The sequence below is a fragment of the Eptatretus burgeri genome, chromosome 17, assembly GCF_056783735.1.
Source record: "Eptatretus burgeri isolate ZD-2024b chromosome 17, Ebu_testis_v1, whole genome shotgun sequence".
NCBI lineage: Eukaryota > Metazoa > Chordata > Myxini > Myxiniformes > Myxinidae > Eptatretus > Eptatretus burgeri.
The window spans coordinates 37779163-37798963 of NC_140977.1; the positions used below are offsets into that span (position 1 = coordinate 37779163).

The following is a 19801-nucleotide window of genomic DNA, read 5'->3' on the forward strand; positions in this document are numbered from 1 at the left end:
AAATCGGTATGCGTTGAGAACTATAGAAAATCGGTATGCATTGAGAACTATAGAAAATCGGTATGCGTTGGGAACTATAAAAAATCGGTATGCGTTGGGAACTATAAAAAATCGGTATGCGTTGGGAACTATAAAAAAAATCGGTATGCGTTGGGAACTATAAAAAAAATCGGTATGCGTTGGGAACTATAAAAAAAATCGGTATGCGTTAGGAGCTATAGAAAATCGGAATGCGTTGGGAGCTATAGAAAATCGGTATGCGTTAGGAGCTATAGAAAATCGGAATGCGTTAGGAGCTATAGAAAATCGGAATGCGTTGGGAGCTATAGAAAATCGGAATGCGTTAGGAGCTATAGAAAATCGGAATGCGTTAGGAGCTATAGAAAATCGGAATGCGTTGGGAGCTATAGAAAATCGGTAGGCTACAGCGCGAATCAGTAGGGTTGGTAGGTTGGTATAAACTGTCAACCTGGTGTTTCATCAACGTGTATGCCGTCTCTCGGATCGACGTCAAACGACTATCGCATCTGCTAGCATCAGTTGGTGGACGTTGAAGATTCCACGGTAGCCTTCGTGAAGAGTGAGCGAGCTATCGCCGGCACCCTGAACAAATTCTTGCCAATAAAACGTCAGGCCTCGCCAGCCGGTTCGAGAAAGACTTGTTCCAGTGAGCACCGTCTGCTCCCTTCGGATCAGTTAAAGAAGATTGTTAATTATTTTCTCTCCTTAAGTCAGTTTATCAATCTGCTCTTCTCGCAAAACGATTGGTCTCCATCTATTCAGCATCCAATATTGATTCCGCACTCGAAAAGCTCTTCCAATCTCTCTCTCACACACATATATATATATATATATATATATATATATATATATATATATATATATATATATATATATATATATATATATATATATATATACTATATTCCCTTTTTAACCACTGACTCACTCACTCACTCACATCGTGATTTATCGGTGGGTTCGAGAGCTGAAATTTCACATACTGACCGAACTCAAAGCTAATATCACGGAAAAAAATCACAAAACCGTTAGAAAATGTCCCTAATTGAAAATATTCATGAATAAAGTCTCGATGTGCTCACTGCTAGTCACGTAACCCAAAACAATGGAGCTCACAATCAAACTGGTTGCTAGGCAACGCTAACACAATTACCTCTTCCACCTCTTATTTTATAATACTTGCCATATTTACATTAAAATTGCTGTCGCCGTAACCTTTTAAATAAAGATCTCATTCAAATCACACAAATTCTTCATTCACTGGAGTTATTTATCCGCTCACAGAACGGAACCACAATCCACTTCATTAAATATATAAAACGTATATTTATTATGTATGTATGTAGCTTGCACCCACCCATGGAGATTACCAATCGTGTGAAGTGTATATCTTCTTGTATCTATAATTCCAGCAATCTCTGTGTGTCTGTCTGTCTGTCTGTCTGTTTATCTGTGACCGCTGTTTCTCGACAACCACTGGTCCAATCCAATTGAAACTTGCCAGGTATATTTCTGGAGACCTGAGTATGAGCCTTTTCAAGGTTTGATATTAATCGGACAAGTGGTTCCCAAGTTATGGTCATTTATTTACCAAACCAATGACAGGACACGGTACTATGACGTCACAATTCTTCTTCTTCTTCGTTTGATATGACATCACAATTGACGCTGGGGACCTGAGTATGTGCCTTTTCAAGGTTTGATATCATTCTTCTTCATCCGTTTCAGGTGTTTCCCAAGTGTTTTCCAAGTTATGGCCATTTATTTACCAAACCAATGACAGGACACAGTGCTATTGTTGTGGAGCCGGGTATCGGCGATGAGCACGACCACCAGATGGAGCAGTAGAGTCGGCTCCACCGATCACCCGGAATGTATAGGTCGTCACCCTGGATAACTCCAGAGCCGACGGTTCCCTTATAGGACCGAACTTTGCCAATAGGTCGACCACGTGGGGTAGGGTCGATTGCCAATTTCAATTTACCTAAATACCCACGTCATCCAAACTACCGGGGGAATTCACCCTCGATGGCCCTCGTACGAAACGAGCCGCTAGCGTGCTCGAACCGTGTGCGATCCGAGCAGATGATCACCGAGATCCGTCGGTCCAAATGTCCCTTCACAGCGGCAACAGCCTGGGTAATTTTCCAACACGCACCGTGTTAAACCAATAAAAGCAACACAAAAACGAACTGATACATTTAACACATGGGTTTATTTATAATACGTGGGGAAGGAGGGGAGCACGTAAGAAGCAGAGTTATCACGACTAATTGAAATGAAATGCAAATAATGTACAAGACACTTAACAGTTGCCACTTAAAGATGGGCACACACACACACACACACACACACACACACACACACACACACACACACACACACACACACACACACACACACGCACACACACACACACGCACACACGCACACGCACACACGCACGCACACACACACACACACACACACACACACACATAAACGGACCCAATGGTCTTTATTGAAGGCCTCCAGCTCGACGACAGGTGAGCTAGAGACCAGAGCCAACGCTTGGACCTGTCCACCTCGTGCGGTCTTTTTCGATCTGGCTCTTTGGGACTCAAACCCGCAGCAACGATGTCACTCCAAGCACCAGGGACAGAGGAAAAACGTCGGACGCCAGGTGGACAAGATGAAAGACGACCGAGCACTGCCAAACCGACCAGACCAGACGAGTCGATCTCTGGCACCTCAAACCCGATTGCCCAACCCTGACGCTCTTTCCAATGCCCTGGCATTCCTTATATTGCATTTCTCCTGCGGGCTGGGGGGTCGTGGGAAGGATTACCGTCTGAGACGTCTCTCCTCTCATTGGTCGAGAGGTTTTGGGAAAGTTCGCCGTCTGAGACGTCTCTCCTCTCATTGGTCGAGAGGTTTTGGGAAAGTTCGCCGTCTGAGACGTCTCGCCTCCCATTGGTACGGGGTTCGTGGGAACGTCGGTGTCTGAGACGTCTCGCCTCCCATTGGTCTGGGGTTCGTGGGAACGTCGGTGTCTGAGACGTCTCACGCCTCCCATTGGTCTGGGGTTCGTGAGAAAGTTCGCAGTCTGAGACGTCTCACTTCTCATTGGTCGCGGGGAACATTCCATCTCTCTGAGGCAGAGTCCGAGATCTGGTGGCCGAGAAATCTCCGCCCACGTACGTGGCCGAACGCACGTAGACAATGGCGTCGGTGTGAGGAAGCGAGGTGAAGGCGTGTTATTGTGAACGAATCTCCGCAGCGCACACATGTAATTACCGTTAGACATAGGTAGGGGGCCCGAACTCTAAACACACACTTACCGATATAACTGTTCTATAGGGACCCTGGCTGTTGTGTGCAATGGGTTCCAGATTCGTAACACTATGACGTCACAATTGACGTCGTTATTATTTCTTTTTTTTGCACGTACGGGCACGCACTAGTATATATAAAATGCCCATTGTACCCATGTAGATTACAAGTAGTGTGTAGTGTATATCCCATATATTATTTCTGTTAACGCCTGCGCGTAATTTGACGTTTCTCCTCCGAAACTGCCGGACAGATTGTCGCCACTTTCGGCATGCGGGTGCTCTGTGGTCTAATGAACAGCATGGGCTGTGTGAGATCACGCCAGACAGAGAGGTTTGGGAATTTTTGGCGATTTTCTAATTTTTACATTCGTTTGCATGGCGACGCGTGACGTCACCGCTGAGAGGCGTAATGACCATCATGACATCATCGGTCATTCGCCGACGTCATTACGTCTGTCGTCGACAGACCATCACCGCCGAGAGGCGCAATGCCACTCCGAGAAAACAGTGTCTGCAATGTAAAACCCTCTTCCGCACGTGCTGACGACCTCAGAAGGTGAATTTGACACAAAAAATGTAACAAGAAACATTGTAAACTCGAGGGGGAGCACTCGGAGAGTGCAAAACCTCCGCCGCCAATACTGCTGGGTCACTCAAATGAACCTTGTATCTTATTCATTAAATATGATGTCAACAGTGCTGACAGAGTTATAGTTCTTTTCTGCAACATTTTTTGTGGGGGGGGGGGGGAGTTGGAAATCACTTAAAACATGTAGAAATGCAAAAAAAGAAGAAATCGAAATTTTGTTGAAAAAAAGTTGCAAAATTTTTTTTTCTCTAACAATTTTTGTTTGGGGGGGGGTTGGAAATCATTAAAACATGTAGAAATGCAAAAAAAAAAATTTTTTGCTCTAACAATTTTTGTTTGGGGGGGGGGGGGGTTGGAAATCATTAAAACATGTAGAAATGCAAAAAAAAATTTTTTTTTCTCTAACAATTTTTTTTGGGGGGGGGAACCAAGTCCAAAATCTAATGGCATGATCCTTGGACCATACCTAACCCCCCCACCAAGTTTCGTCGAAATCCTAATCACTTAAAACGTAGAAATGCGAAAAAAAGAAATAGAAATTGTTGAAAAAAAAGTTGCAAAAAATTTTTTTTTCTCTAACAATTTTTTTTTTTTTGGGGGGGGGGGTGGAAATCACTTAAAACATGTAGAAATGCAAAAAAAAAATTTTTCTCTAACAATTTTTTTTGGGGGGGGGGGACCAAGTCCAAAATGTAATGGAATGATCCTTGGACCATACCTTACCCCCCACCAAGTTTCGTCGAAATTCGACGCGGAGTTTTTTCGTAATACTGTTCACAAACAAACAAACAAACAAACGAACAGAAAGGGGTGAAAACAGTAACCTCCGATCTTCGATGGCGGAGGTTAATAAAGAAATTCGATAAATCACATTGTGAACACTTGATGTATCGACGTCATAACGAACCCTCACTTTGGAAACTTCGCACGGAGCGCGGGTTTGGCTAGTGTGTATATGAAATTCCCATGTACCCATGTGGGTTTGTAGACCCATGTAGGTTGTGCGACTAAAGAGTCCAAACCCGGGTGATGGACGGTTCACAGCACGTGATCCAAGATGACCACTGAATACATCATTGGTTTCAAGCTCAATGAGTAATTATTCACTTCTCTTCTCTTTCGTAACTTCGCGTAAACAAATTCCACATTAATTCACATATATATATATATATATATATATATATATATATATATATATATATATATATATATATATATATATATATATATATATTCTTCTTTCGGCTGGTCCCGTGAGGGGTCGCCACAGCGGATCATCCGTATGATCCGCATCGTGATTTGGCACATGTTTTACGCCGGATGCCCTTCCTGACGCAACCCTGGTCGCCTCTTACGACACAGGGATATGGTACACCTATTTTAACCGGGGTATACACCGGCCCAGTACACTGGTACTCATTTCGCCGACCTCGGAAGGATGACAGGCTGAGTCAACCCCCTGGTGTATTAATTCAGTGGCTCAACGGGGCTTGAACTCGGGACCTTTTGGATCTCAAGCCGCTGCCCTAACCACTGCGCCAACACCAGGATATATATATATATATATATATATATACGACCAATAGCTGTAGTGTGCAGGCTGTGGCTGCCGTGCTGGTTGCATCATTTTCTGGGGGTGCAGCTGTGCCACTGCAGCAGTGCCCCCCTGTTACCGGTAAGCTGACACTCATTTCGCCGACGTCAGAAGGATGACAGGCTGAGTCAACCCCACCTGATGGTATTTAACGGTAGAGAGACTCAAAGACCCTCAGAGGTGTTTCACCAAGCCACCTGAACCGTTGAGCCAACACGAGGCTTATAAACGGCCAATGTTCAAACGAATCGACCTGATGCTTGAGAGGAACATTTGATCTGAAATAAAAATTCCACCCGACACTCGTGCGCCCTGAATCAATGTCCTTGCGAAACCAAATCAAAGTTTATTCATCAACTGACAGCATCTGACGATGGTGCCACCGGCTGCGTTGACGCTGCCGCCGTTATCGGCGTGACCTTGCTTCCCATTGGACGAGTTGGCATCAGCACCACAGATCCGATTGGTTGACAAATTGGAGGCGGGGCGTAAACTTATGTTTGATGCCACAACCCCCTTTCCTCGGTTAACGTGCGGCTCCTCCTTCCGGTTTATTTCACTTCGCCGGGTGTCCCGTCCCGTCCCGTTCCGTGTCGTCGAGTCGTCCCGGGTACCTTGTATTTCCGTCATTCTCCACTCGCCATGAGTGACGTATACGAGGCGAGTGCGGACGCTCGCTCCTCGGCCTTCCTTCGCAGCCTCTCCGAGTACCAGGCTCTCTATGAGCGCTCCCTCCAGGATCCTCAAGGTACGAGGACCGCTCACCTTTCATCACTGATCATCATTTATCTCGTTTATTAAACTGTTGGGGGTGGGGGGGGGGAGTTGGTGTCATAATATGTGCCTTTCAGAAAAAGAAAAAAAAAAATTCCACGGTGCCATTCGAAAAGGGTAGGCGGCTGTGTGCCGGTGACCTGGCAAAATTCCAAATTCCTGCCCTGGCTACATCACCTTGGGAATGCTCCAGCAGCACCGACGGTGCCGGGTAACATCGACACATCACCACGATGATCGCCGACAGTACGATTTATAAGGCCGTTTGGCCCGTCGTGCCCGTGCCACATCGTGCCCCCCATTCAGGTATCGTGCCCCCCATTCAGGTATCGTGCGCTGATTGAGTAGTTTCTAACCGGTAGTTCGCGTCACAATTCCTTTTGCGATCACAATGATCTGCAAATCCGCCGAATGTATGATCCGTTGTGCTTCAACATATCGGAACGGCACCGCTCAAGGCTCGAGAGCAGGTGTACGAAAAGTTCCAGGGGCACCGCATCAGTGACTTACCTGAGCCTCGTGCAACCATGGACCGAATAAGCAAATCTCGGTCACAACATCGATCGGGACACTTTACTGCAGCGGTTCCGTGCGTCTGCCACGAATAGTGGTGGTGGTGGTGGTGGTGGTGGTATGGCAGCTTAGCTGCCAGGGTAGCTATCATTTCTTGAAGCGCGACTGTGTCGCTGATGCAGTGCCCCTCCACCAGTACACACACTGGAACTGGTACTCATTTCGCCGACCTCGGAAGGATAACAGGCTGAGTCAACCCCCTAGTGTATTAATTCAGCGGCCGACGGGGCTTGAACTCAGGACCCGAGGATCCCAAGCCACCACCCTAACCACTGAGCCACCACCAGGCGAGCCACGAATAGTGAATAGTGAGCATTGCCGGTGCTATTTACATATTACGTACGTAAAAATGATGCAATTCATTCCCACCCCACCCTCCTCTTTGCACGTTTCACCTCCTCCATGCCCTGCTTTTCTTCCTCATTTATTCTCTCTATCCTTCCCTCTTTCTTTTGTCAATTCGCAACCCCTTGCATGTCAAATATTTCGATGCCCCATAATATGGCACAGTAACGTCACTATCTCCTTGCGATGCGTTTTGTCGTTGCGTCTCTGCATTGACAATTGGAACCTTTTATTACAGTAATCCAAATGTAATAGTTGTCTGATCTCTTCTCACGTTGATAACTGTATGATCGTTCGACATTTTACTTGTGTAATCATTTGCTTTTTTTTTTCGCTGCAGAATTATGGGGTGAGTTGGCAAAGCAGTTCCACTGGCAAACTCCTTCAACCGGTCCCTTTATGCAGTCCAACCTGAACCCTGCCCTGGGTCGGGTCTCGGTTACCTGCATGGCCGGAGCGACGACGAATGTTTGCTATAACCTGCTTGATCACAATATTTCTGAGAACAGGCTGGGGGACAAGGTTGCTATTTACTGGTGAGTCTGATGATCTGTTCCACAACAACACGACTGGGATGTTGTGCTCCACCTGATTGTGGGATGGGACAGCTGACTTGATTATGGCATTGGCAATCGGAACAAACATTAACTTTTTGTGTGTGAGCATGAACACCTCGTGCTCACGCACCACTCAAATCGCGCTGGAAACCAGGCTGTCCCTGATACCGCGTTTCCATGTTAATTTAGCCAACCCGCATTGGCTGGCAATTCGAGCTGGCCCTGGTGAATTTTTTTGGACTTTCACCCAAAACACAATGGGTGCAATCTCTGTATCGATACATATGCTGTGCAAAAGTCTTAGATGCTTTCAGGAATTGCAACATATGGATGTTATGAACATCAGCAATTTACTCAAATCCTCCACTTGTGTTTTGTACTATTATAAGAAGGTTGACTGTTATTTGTACAGCTTCGTTTGGGTGAGAAGAAACCAAAGCTTGTCATTTGGCAATCTTTAATTCACGTTGATCAGAATGTTCAAAAACTTTTGATCACAACAACCCAAAGTAAACTTTACACAAGCAGCTAACATGATGTGTTTTTTTTTTTTTTTGTATACCTTGGTCGAGGCTCGTATGAGAGCTAACACACAACTCACAGCAAGGAGGCATGAGACAAGAGGGGCAGGAGTGGAAGGGACAAAACAGTGGGGAACAGACACATTAGGTGAACTGTGGAAGGGAGAGGGATGGGGATGGGACGGGGAACATGGCGAAGAGAAGATGGACATTTCAGGGACTTTCAGGAAGGAAAGTAGGAGAAATGAAGGAAGTGGGCTTGGGTGGATTATCGGGGGTAGAAAAGATTGAGGATTTGGATGGGGGAAGATAAGAGGTGGTGGTGAACAGCTGTTTTGAAAGCCTGGAGGGAAGAATGGGAAAGAATAGAGTGAGGAAGTTTATTCCAAAGGCGGGAAAAAAGAGGAATGAAAGAGTGAAGATGAGCAGTGATTCGTGATTTTGGTAGTTTTACCAGAAGGGGGTTGTTGGCGGACCTTGAGCGCCCTGTGCAAATGTGGTGGGGACAAATCACAGAGAGAGCAGGGGGGGCAAGGCTGGAGGAGTCGGTAGAAGACAGAAAGACCACCGACCAACCTGCGGTGATTGAGTGAGAGGCCCAAAGACTCAGCTTCATTGCGGGAGATGCCGATGATCTGAAATGCCCTGGTTTTCGACAGCGTGAAGCCGAGAAAGGTGGGAGGCAGGAGCACCAGCCCAGAGGGGAGAGCAGTACTCCATCAGGCTACGGACAAAAGCTAAATGTGATCGATTAGTGTTGTAGCTAATCGATCACATTTACCAATCAAATCTAGCCTGGTGTTGGCTTAGTGGTTAGGGTGGTGGCTTGAGATCCTAGGGTCCTGAGTTCAAGCCCCGTTGGACGCTGAATTAAAAATACACCAGGAGGTTGACTCAGCCTGTGATCCTTCCGAGGTCGGCAAAATGAACACCAGTCTACTGATAAGGGGGACACTGCATCAGCGGCATAGTTGCATCCCAACGAATGATGCAACCAGCAGCCACAGGCTGCGAGAGACCGAGACCGAGACTGAGACTGAGACAGAGACCGAGACCGAGACACGCACAGAGACACGCACAGAGACCAATCAAATGTAATTGAACGTTATATTTTGAACATGAATCGGAAATCAAGCCTGCAGTTTTACCTTACTTTGGCCTTCAATTTGTCCCGAATGCGCATGTGCAGAGAGGAGTGAGATAATACTGTCTGTCTGTCTGCCTGGTAGTCAAACAAAATTGACAATCATTCTAAACAGGAAACTTACTGTACTTGTCCTTTATAACATCCCAAACAACAACAGTCATAAATAACTAATATAAACATGATGAATAAGGTGGTGTATAAGACACTGCATCTGTAGCGGTAAACCTCGGGATTTTTTTTTCTACGACCTTTAAAGTCTATCTTTTATTTCAATTGAATTCTGTACTTGAACACTGTTGGGATATGTTGCTGTACATAACGGGGGATATGACTGAGACTTGAACACAAATCTCCTTCTTGCCATTTTCTAAACCCTTCCGTTTAGCAGTACTTGGACATCTTAAATAAGGTGGTGGAAAGGACTGCATCATTGGCGCGAAACCTCCGTAATAATATTTTTTTTTATCTTGCCTTCAAAACCATTATTATCCCCCGCCAACCAACGAAGTTGGCGGGGGGATATAGAAATGGGTTCCGTCCGTCCGTCCGTCCGTCACATTTCGTTTCTGGAGCTTAACTACAAATCCCCTCAAGATATATTTACGAAATTTGGTACACACGTCATGCAAGTGGTGAACTGGTGCTTTTTGATATTTTCTAATTGATAGGTCACATGGTTTGGCGGCCATGTTGGATTCAAGAAAAATATTAAATAATGTTTTCTCTGGAATCACATAACCTAACAAAGCGAAAAGTTGCAACTATCATCTTCCATCATGTCTGCATACATAGTAAAAAATTATGACGTCACAAGTCGCATGGTTTGGTGGCCATCTTGGATAGAAAAACACCTCATCTGATTAACACGAAACTTCACACACGTATTCCTCTGGAGGATTGGAGGCAGAATGTAAATTTATGATGTCATAGGTCACATTGTTCATCAGCCATGTTGGATTGAAAATTAATAAATTTTTAAAATCTTCTCCAGAACAGCTGGACAGATTGAGGCAAAATTTCACATACACTTTCCCCAAGACATCCTTTCAGAAGTTTGTTAATTTCTAATTGATAGGTCACATGGTTTGGTGGCCATATTGAATTTACCCTAAAACCTTCAAACATCTTCTTCTCCAGAACGGCTGGTCAGATCAAGGGGAAACTTCACATACATATTGCACACGCTTCGGGAATATAAGTTTTTTAATCCTCATTTACTATGCCGGGGGATATCGAAGAATTTGTCTTCAACGGATGCTAGTTTTATTTCGATTGAATTATGTACTTCAATACTGTGTGGGGGTAACATGTTCAATAAACTCTAGTTAACATCAGGTGTTCCTCTCCAAACATCCATAAAGTTTAAAAGCTCACCTTTCGTACAGTAGAATACACATCTATCAGGATTAACTGTTTCCTTCAAACAAAATGGCTAAAAATTCAGGAGAAAATCAACATAGAATTGTGTTTCTGCATAAAGAGGGAAAACCATTGGGAGAAATAGCTCTCATCACTCAATTTTCATGGTGTGGTATTACTGGTAACAGAAACATAATTTACAAGTACAGAGAAACATCACCTGTAATTGACAAGCCCAGGACTGGAACATCCAAAAATCTATTCAACAAGGATGGGCAACACTTGAAGATAAATCCTTTATGGATAGAAAGAAGACGAGCGTTGAATTGACAACAGAACAGAAGAAAGGGGAACAAGACGAAAAGGCTAAAACATGCACAGCATCACAAAACTTCGACGATAGAACAAGGGTCAAAGGTTCTTTGGACACAAGAGTCAGTTTGTTTTTTCGATGGAAGTGAAGAACAAGTCAACGTTTCAGTTATTTGGATCTAAATGAAGAACGCGTCAGTGTTTCAGTTATTTGGATCTAATTGAAGAACGAGTCAAACTTTTAGTAATTTACATCTCGATGAAGAACGCGTCAGTGTTTCAGTTATTTGGATCTAAATGAAGAACGCGTCAAAATTTGTTGTTTGGATCTAACTGAAGAACGAGTCAAAGTTTTAGTTATTTGGATCTGATCGAAGACTGTTTGTGAAATGATGAAAACTGGAACTTATTAAGAGCCTTGCTTGAAGGCAACAATTAATCATGGTAGAAGAATGAAAACTGTCGAAGACTTTTGCCGAGCAGTGTGTAATATGTAATATGTGTAATATATTTTATATATATATATATATATATATATATATATATATATATATATATATATATATATATATATATATATATATATATATATATATATATCGGGAAAATCAAAACTTGAGGATTGTGACGAGCCCTCTGCCGATCACATCACGTGCCTTTTGGTTGAATGGTTTGCATTAGCAGGAACAATCTTCTGAGTGGCAGACAGATGGTTGTTCTGTGCGGATTATGCGATTTTACCGTGTGAGATATAATCCGCAGCGATGATCACCATTACAGTCAGGAGGTGCGTCTGATGTATAAATGACTAATGTGGTCATCATTGGTTAGATATTTATCGGTATGCCATCTTGATGAGGGCAAAGAAGTCTGAAATCCAGATTGGTGGCTCTGTTTGATGTTTAACTGATGATGACCGTATAATATTTGTCTGTTTGACAGAGTCACCAGGCCAAGGCCTCTGTGTTGGAGGTGACGCTTTGTCATATACACTAGTGGCTCAGTGTATATATGTGTGTATATATGTATATATATGTATATATATATATATATGTATATATGTATATATGTATATATATATATATATATGTATATATGTATATATATATATATATATATATATATATATGTATATATGTATATATGTATATATATATATATATATATATATGTATATATATGTATATGTATATGTATATATATATATATATATATATATATATATATATATATATATATATTTGTTGCGAGTACGACTGTGAGGTGGAGCAGTAGGGTCGACTCGACCAAACACCTGGAATCCAGATCATACCTTTCGGAAAACTCCGAGGGTACGGGTCCCTTACCGGACTGTGAATCGTCAATAATTCCACCACGTGGTACAGGGTTATTTGCCAAACTTCAAAATACTTAGAAACCCACGAGGCGAGCTACCGAGTGTTCACACCCTCGACGGCACTCGTACGGGACGAGCCGTATGCGTGCTCGACCCGAGCGGATGGTCACTGAGCTTCCGTCAGTCCCAAATGCACACCACTACGTCAACAACGGCCTTCTTTAATTTTCCCAACACGCACCGCGTTAATCCAATGAAGAAAATACAAAAACGAGCTGATACATTTAACACATGGATATTTATATACAATGGGTGGGGAAGGAACACATAAGAGCAGAGTTAAACCGACTAAAGCAAGGCAAACAATGTACAGTGAAGGCACTTATCCAATTCCTTCTTTCAGACAGGGCCCCAGAGACACACACACACACACACACACACACACACACACACACACACACACACACACACACACACACACACACACACACACACACACACACACACACACACACACACGGACATGGACCTTCCCGCCTCGTGCGGTCTTCGACGAGACGAGCGACCCAGACCAGCGAGACGCGATGAAAGAACCAGGCACCAGCGAGACGCGATGGAAGAACCAGGCACCAGCGAGACGCAAGCAGAGTCAAGAGCTCCGTTCAGCGCTCGTCCCAACAACCAAAACTCCCCTCTTTTTCGATCGCGCCATAACCTTATTCACCCTTGTCCAGGGGGGAGGGGACGCCTCCTCCCTCCCCGCTCTCCCTCACTGGACAGTTTTGGCACGCAAAATGCGCTCGTCGCCCTGTCATTGGCTAAAACGGGCGCCAGTGCCGTTGATTGGACCGGGGGGGGGGGGGGTGGGGGGAGGTCGTGATGGCCATCCGGCGGACCGCCCTCCAAACAGGCAGAGGAACATTATCCTGCGTGGGCTGTGGTCATTGGACGACCGCCGAGGAACTCGTTCACATCTCCCTGATTGGGCGTGAGCCGCCGCGAGGCTCCTCCTTCAACTCCGCCCACCACGGGCGCCATGGCGTCGGCCAGAGCGAGGTGAAGGTGAGGGTGATGCTGGTGTTGTTGTAGAATATTTATGGATGTAATAATAAAAACCCTGACTATCAAAATAACTCCGCAGCGCATGAACATTTAATTACCCATTAAACAAGGGATGGGGAGCGATCTATCCACATTTACTTATTAAAATAACTGAGCTATCGGACCTGTTTGTTGAGTGCTCATGGCTTCCAGATTCGTAACAATATTGTTGCGGATTCGCGCCCGCCGGCGTGCTGACGGCCACGTAACTCGAATCGCGGCACGACGCCCACCGGACGGACAATCCAGTCGTGACCCTCTCGGACTAACGCCGGGAACCAGTCACGGGTGGACCTTTCGGTCTCACCGCGATCGAGCCAATCAGCCCCCGCGTGGGATAGGGTTGCTCGCCAAATTCGACCTACCTAAGTACCCACACGGAGGGTAGACCGGGCGATCGCACCTCGCCGTAGGTCGACTTCGGACACGGGCCACTTAAGCGACCCGTTCCGTACTATCGGGATAACCGAGCGGTGTTATCGTCGGCCTCGACGGTTCGATTAATTATCGGGCGTATTCGGCCCACTACCAACCCTTTACGTGAAGCAAGATGAGGATTCAATGAAAGAAATGACGAAGCGAAGCGGGAAACAGTTCAACACAAAGCACATTTATTCGCGATGAACGGAAAGCACACATATTCAATTCCACCAAAAGCACATAGAAAAGAAAAACACAATGCAATTTACACAAAAAGCAAATGCGACAATGCAGATCTAATACCGATTACGCGAGCACACGGCAACACTTATACAATTTTACTTCACAGACGGCGCCGACAACACATACCCAAAACCAAGGAAAAGAACACCCTCAAAGATGAGGCGGGCCTGAGGCCGAGACCGGGTCGGGCCTACCCGTCTGGTGATGAGACGCGGAGCGGCGATGGTGCCTCAACTCCGCGGGCCTCGCGGGCAGTGTCTGGTAGGGGGTGGGAAAGGGGCCCCCTTGGTCGCACTATCTCAGCGCGGGGGGAAACAGGAGGGGGTTGCTGATGCTCGGGGTAAGGAGGATTTCGACTCTGTCTCGAGTCCCGCGACGAGCGTGTCCACCTCGACCAGGTCGCGCCGTCGGCCTCCCTGGTGTGCAGCTCCCGGCACGACGCGAGCACCCCCTCGTCTGCCCTCGCCGCCTCTCCACAGCTCCGCCCTCTTCGCTCCGACTCCAATGCACACGACGACGACGACGACCAACTCCTTCTTGCTTCTTCTTCCCAACTCCACCGCCCGCGAAGTCTTAACTCTCTTCTACTGACGAACGCGGTCGCTTATATAAGCCCCGTGGTTTCGCTCTCTCATCTTTGACCCCCTGCCTTCGACCTTTCACCTCGCTCCCCATTGGCCCGAGAAAAAGTGGGCGTGAATGCTTTTTGATCCATAAATTTGCATATAGCGATCGCCCTCCAACGCCCTGGAGGCGGGGCCAAATCGCCCCTCGCTCACCGATTGGACGGAACAAAAGTGGGCGTGTGTCGTTTTTGATCCGTTTTTGAAGCGGAAAATCCGTGGTTTTGTACACGCTGTTCGGCGCGCGCCCTGCACGAGTCCAACACCGGTACCCACAAGCGGCGCAAGAACAGTGGCGATGCGACGGTTGCGAGGTGTGACGTGAAGCGGCGCCGCGGTGGGTGGTTGATGTTGTGATTGGTGGTGGTAACAATGGCGGTTGGTCCAAAATAAAGATAGTAAAAGAAAAACGGCTATCCTGAAGAGTCGCAGCACGCATAAATGACATGTATTCCCACTAGACAACGGGTTTGGGCCTAACTACACATATACTTACCGAGATATCTCACCTAAGGGACCTGAATGGTGGTTTGCGAATTTGGTAACCACAACACTACCCCCTCCCCTTTTTACAGACTCGTCCCGAGTCGTCAAATTTTCGTGTGCCATCATGTGTAGTTTTCCCCTAGTACACTTTACCTACGGATCCCTGAGTGCGACATTCATGGTATTCGTGTCCCCAAAATAAATAACCTGAGGGCTGCGTAACTACCAAAACAAACTCACTCACACGGACGACTTAAATAAAATTGCCGGCGCTAAGACATACATGCCGGGGGCGCACTCATATTTACAGTACATCTTAACCTTAACTTACAAATTTTACACTAAACCATGGCCCAGGATCAATGAACTCTGCAAAAAGAAAACAGTTAGCAGGGAGCCAGGCTGCTCGCATGCAGTCTCTGGCTCAAAACAATGCAGGTGACAGGGAACGTGGCTGGCTGCTCACACGCAGTCCAAGGCCTTCCTTTTTGAACTGAACGCAGTGAACCACAACGGTGCATGGGCTGCACAAACGCAGTCTCCGTGCCAGCTCAAGTGGCACACGCAATGAACACAACGGATGGATGGATGAATGGATGAACTGAACGCAGTGAACCACAACGGTGCATGGGCTGCACAAATGCAGTCTCCGTGCCAGCTCAAGTGGCACACGCAATGAGCACAACGAATGGATGGATGAACACAAACACGGTGCACGGGCCGCCACTGCAGGCCCGTGTTGTAGCTGCCAACAGGGCAGTTCTTGCAGCTTGCAAACTGTTGCCTTGATCCTGGCGCACATGGCAATGAACAGGGAGGGCAAAGCAAAAATTGAACGGGGGCTGGTGAACAGGGGCAGTGGGCATGGCATGGCAAAGGCAGCAGGCAAACACAGCCCGCAGAAGAAGGCCGCTGCAGGCAAACACAGTCGGCAGATGAACTGGCCGGCACAGGCCTTGAAGAAAAAACAGCCAGCCGGCAGATGAAGTGGGCCGGCACAGGCCTTGCAGCACAACAACAGCTGCCGATGAAGTTGGCCGGCCTCCGCCTTGAAGCAAAACACGGCCAGCCGATGAAGTTGGCCAGCCTTTGCCGTTCAGTGGAGGTTGGTGGAGGGAGTGCGGTGGTGCTGGCCACTTGGAAGGCGGGCTCGGACCTACCTACCTGTCTCCCTCCCACCTATCGTCTTTGCCTGTCACTGTACATACCCACTCCCTTAATTTGTCAAACCCCAATTTAGCCCCAACTTATTTTTTTGTTATTATTTTTTTTTCTTTTACTTCCCCACTATAAATCGTCCCCTAACCCCCTTTATCGTCTTTGTTCGGCTAACCTATGCTGTCACCTAGCCTACTCCCAACCCCTACGTTCCCTTCCCGGAGGGGAACAAGGGAGAGCTCGCGTCCTGTGTCGAGGCCCAACGAAGCCTCAGAATGGCCTCCCCAGAGTTCGGCGATCTAACCCAAAGTGGGTCCAGCGGCCCACAACGAGAGCGAGGGGATGGATGGTGCGGAGGGGTACATCTCCTAATCTACCCTAACCATTTAACTGCTAAACTACCCCGGGGCTTTCAACAAGCGCCTCTCGCTTAAACTATTGGTTCTAACAACCCCGATTCCCGTCGCCTGTGTTGGTGTCCTCACAATTTCGGGCCTCGCCCCCCAATTTTCTCTCCGTGCCCTCACACGGTCTCCTGGCTGGGACACGTGGCTCCCTTTGGCAGGCACGACCCTCTGCCGAATCTCCCGCTATGGCACCCCCGGGCACTACACTGCCTCCGAGCCTACCAGCTCCCTAACACCGGGGAGTGCCCCCTATGGCACCTCCCCTGAAACGCACACGTGGCAGGCTGGCTTCCCAGGCCCCTTTCCGAGGGTCACCCTTGCCCACAACACTGCCCACGTGGCTAATGGCGCCCCGGGCCCCCGCACCAAGCAGACGCACCCGTGCCCACTACGCTATCCCGGCCCCCCATGGGCCCTTGGCCTACCACGGCCGACTAGCCTGGTGCCCGGGGTACCCACTCAGCGATACTCACCTTTCGCAGCCACGCTCCCAAGCCCGTCAACAGGGCTCCTGCACCCCTCCAAATGGGTTTCGAGCCTACATTCCCACCAACAGCAAAACGACCTCCATTTTTGTTAATTTGACTAACCCAGCTAACTCACTTTACTCTGACCCCGGGGTCCCTTGGGCGGGAGTCACTCCTCCCCCCAATCACTCATCGCACCATGCATTCCCCATTCACTCCACACACACAGACCCGCTGGCCTCACTCACTCAACATGTCTCCACATCATAACTCACCAACTCTTCAACACACTCACCGCTGAACTCTGCCATTCTTCTAACTACATCCCCTAACTAACTCGTGCTCCCACGTCGTCCCTTAAACTAAAGCACGTTCCATTTAACACTACGTAGCTAAACTACGTCAACTCTACACACTCAAAGTCTGTCTCTGTCTCCAAATCATCAAAAATCATTTCCCATTTTCCCATCCTAAATCTGGCTACAATCCCTCTAACTAATCCATTCCACGGACTCCATGAGGACTTACCCCTGCCCCATGGAGTCGGTCTAACTAAGCTAACCCTTCCCCCTAACTAGTTTCCATCCTGTGCCCAGGTCAAGGGGGTCTTCCACCCCTTGCCCAGGAATCCTGTGCACCCGAAAGTGAGGCTTGTTTTTTTTTTTTTTTTCATGCGCAGCACCTGCGCGGCAACTCGCGCACTTTGCACCTGCCCGTGACGTCATGCAGCTGCACGTGTTCCTCGTCCCTCCTTGGACGGCACCATCCGGCAGAGATACTCCTCCTGCCGGATTCCAACCCCACGTGCAGCCATGACGTCACCGTGCGCATAAAAAAAAAACACAAGCCCCACGTCTCGAGGGGTTCCCCACGCAAACACATGTGCTTTGCCCGTTGGAGCTTAACACACACGATCGCGTGGAGAACCCGTCCGGTCCAAATCCGAAATCCTGCCTCAACTTTGTCCGTCCGCGGGATCGGCAAATCCACCGCGTGCGTTTCCGGACCGGGACTTCACTCTCGCAAGCGAGCACGTGGTGGTCTCGTGCGTTGCACAGCACGGACCGCGTGCTCACTGCTGGGTGAACCCGGCACGGTCCCCGAAACAACTACAGCCGCTACTCGGCTTTCTTTACTCACATGTCTCCGTCGTCGCCTCCATTCCACCCACGCACTCCTGCGTGTTACGACGCTCACACTCCATTCCATCACATTCACACCGGGAGACGCGGCTGCGTGCTCCCGCATGCCAACCGACATCTCCCTCACATACCGCTCTCTCACACACACGGTCTCCCTTGCATTCGGCCGTTCACTCACGCGTGCCTCACTACTCACACAAACCATACTACTTACACACGCGGGGGCACTCACCCGCGGTTCCTCATCCACACACCGTCCCTCACTCACACACGCGGGGGCACTCAACCGCGGTGCCTCATCCACACACGCGGGGGAACTCACCCGCGGTGCCTCATCCACACTGGCCGTTTCATCCACACACACGGCCTCACTCACACACGGTGCCTCACCCACACACGGCGTGCTGGGAAGCACGTACTCCGGCACCATCGCCACCACACCACTCACACACGGGGTCGCTTCCACACACGGGGACGCACTCACACCTTGCACCACACACACAGGGACAACCACACTGGGGATTCGTGTCCCCACAAGGGTCTCCGGGGCCTCTATACCCTCCAAGCTCTCCGTGCACCCGTCCGCAGCACTCCTCCCCTCAACCTCGCAAAGCACGACCGAACTCACCTGGTCGTGACTCACCTCAAGGGGGCAGACTCCCTCCCCTCGTTCCTGGAGGAGGCCATCCAGCTGCTCGCACCGGGTCCCTGCACGGTCCGCGAGCTCACCCCCATTATCCTCCACTACCTCCGTGTGTGTGTGTGCGTCACTTACCCCGTCTTCATCGTGTTGTTTCTCCTCTATTTTTTCTGTCTCCCGTGTCTCTATACATTTATAAGTTTCTGTCGTCGTCACCTCGTGTCTCGTCTCACACGTTTTGGTCTCCCCATTTAATTTTTCCCTTTTGGTCACCGTCGATTCTTCTGTCACGACCCTCGCCCAACACGCCCCCCGAATTATTTTTTTACCCGCCTCCACCGCGGGCCTGTCAGCCGTTGCACCCCCTTCCAGCTCATTCGCTCCCACACGTGGAGTCGCCATTCCCAGCTCCCTGGTCACGGCCTTCATGCCCGCCTGCAGGCATCGGACCATGTTCTGCGTCTCACCCCGCAGCTTTTTCGTTTCTTCCTTCATGTTCTGTGTATTCGCATCCATCGTCGTTTTCACTTCATTTGTATTTGTATCCATCTTTTTGTTCATTTGTTGTGTATTCGCATCCATCTTTTGTGTATTCGCATCGATCTTTTCGTTCATGCTTTTCATTTCGTTTATAATTTCATTTGCGTTTGCATCCATTTTCGCTGTCATTTC

General features: G+C 48.0%; 1 protein-coding gene across 1 annotated transcript in view; it reads left to right on the forward strand.

Moving 5' to 3' along the window:
* The first annotated feature begins 6048 nt into the window (after window positions 1-6048).
* The window catches only part of ACSS2 (acyl-CoA synthetase short chain family member 2), a 41746-nt gene continuing 27993 nt past the window's right edge, over window positions 6049-19801 (forward strand). The window contains exons 1-2 of the mRNA XM_085861651.1: window positions 6049-6266; window positions 7551-7746. Of these exons, the coding sequence (XP_085717777.1) occupies window positions 6161-6266; window positions 7551-7746 (302 nt within the window). The 5' untranslated portion in view covers window positions 6049-6160. The remainder of the gene's footprint in view (window positions 6267-7550; window positions 7747-19801) is intronic.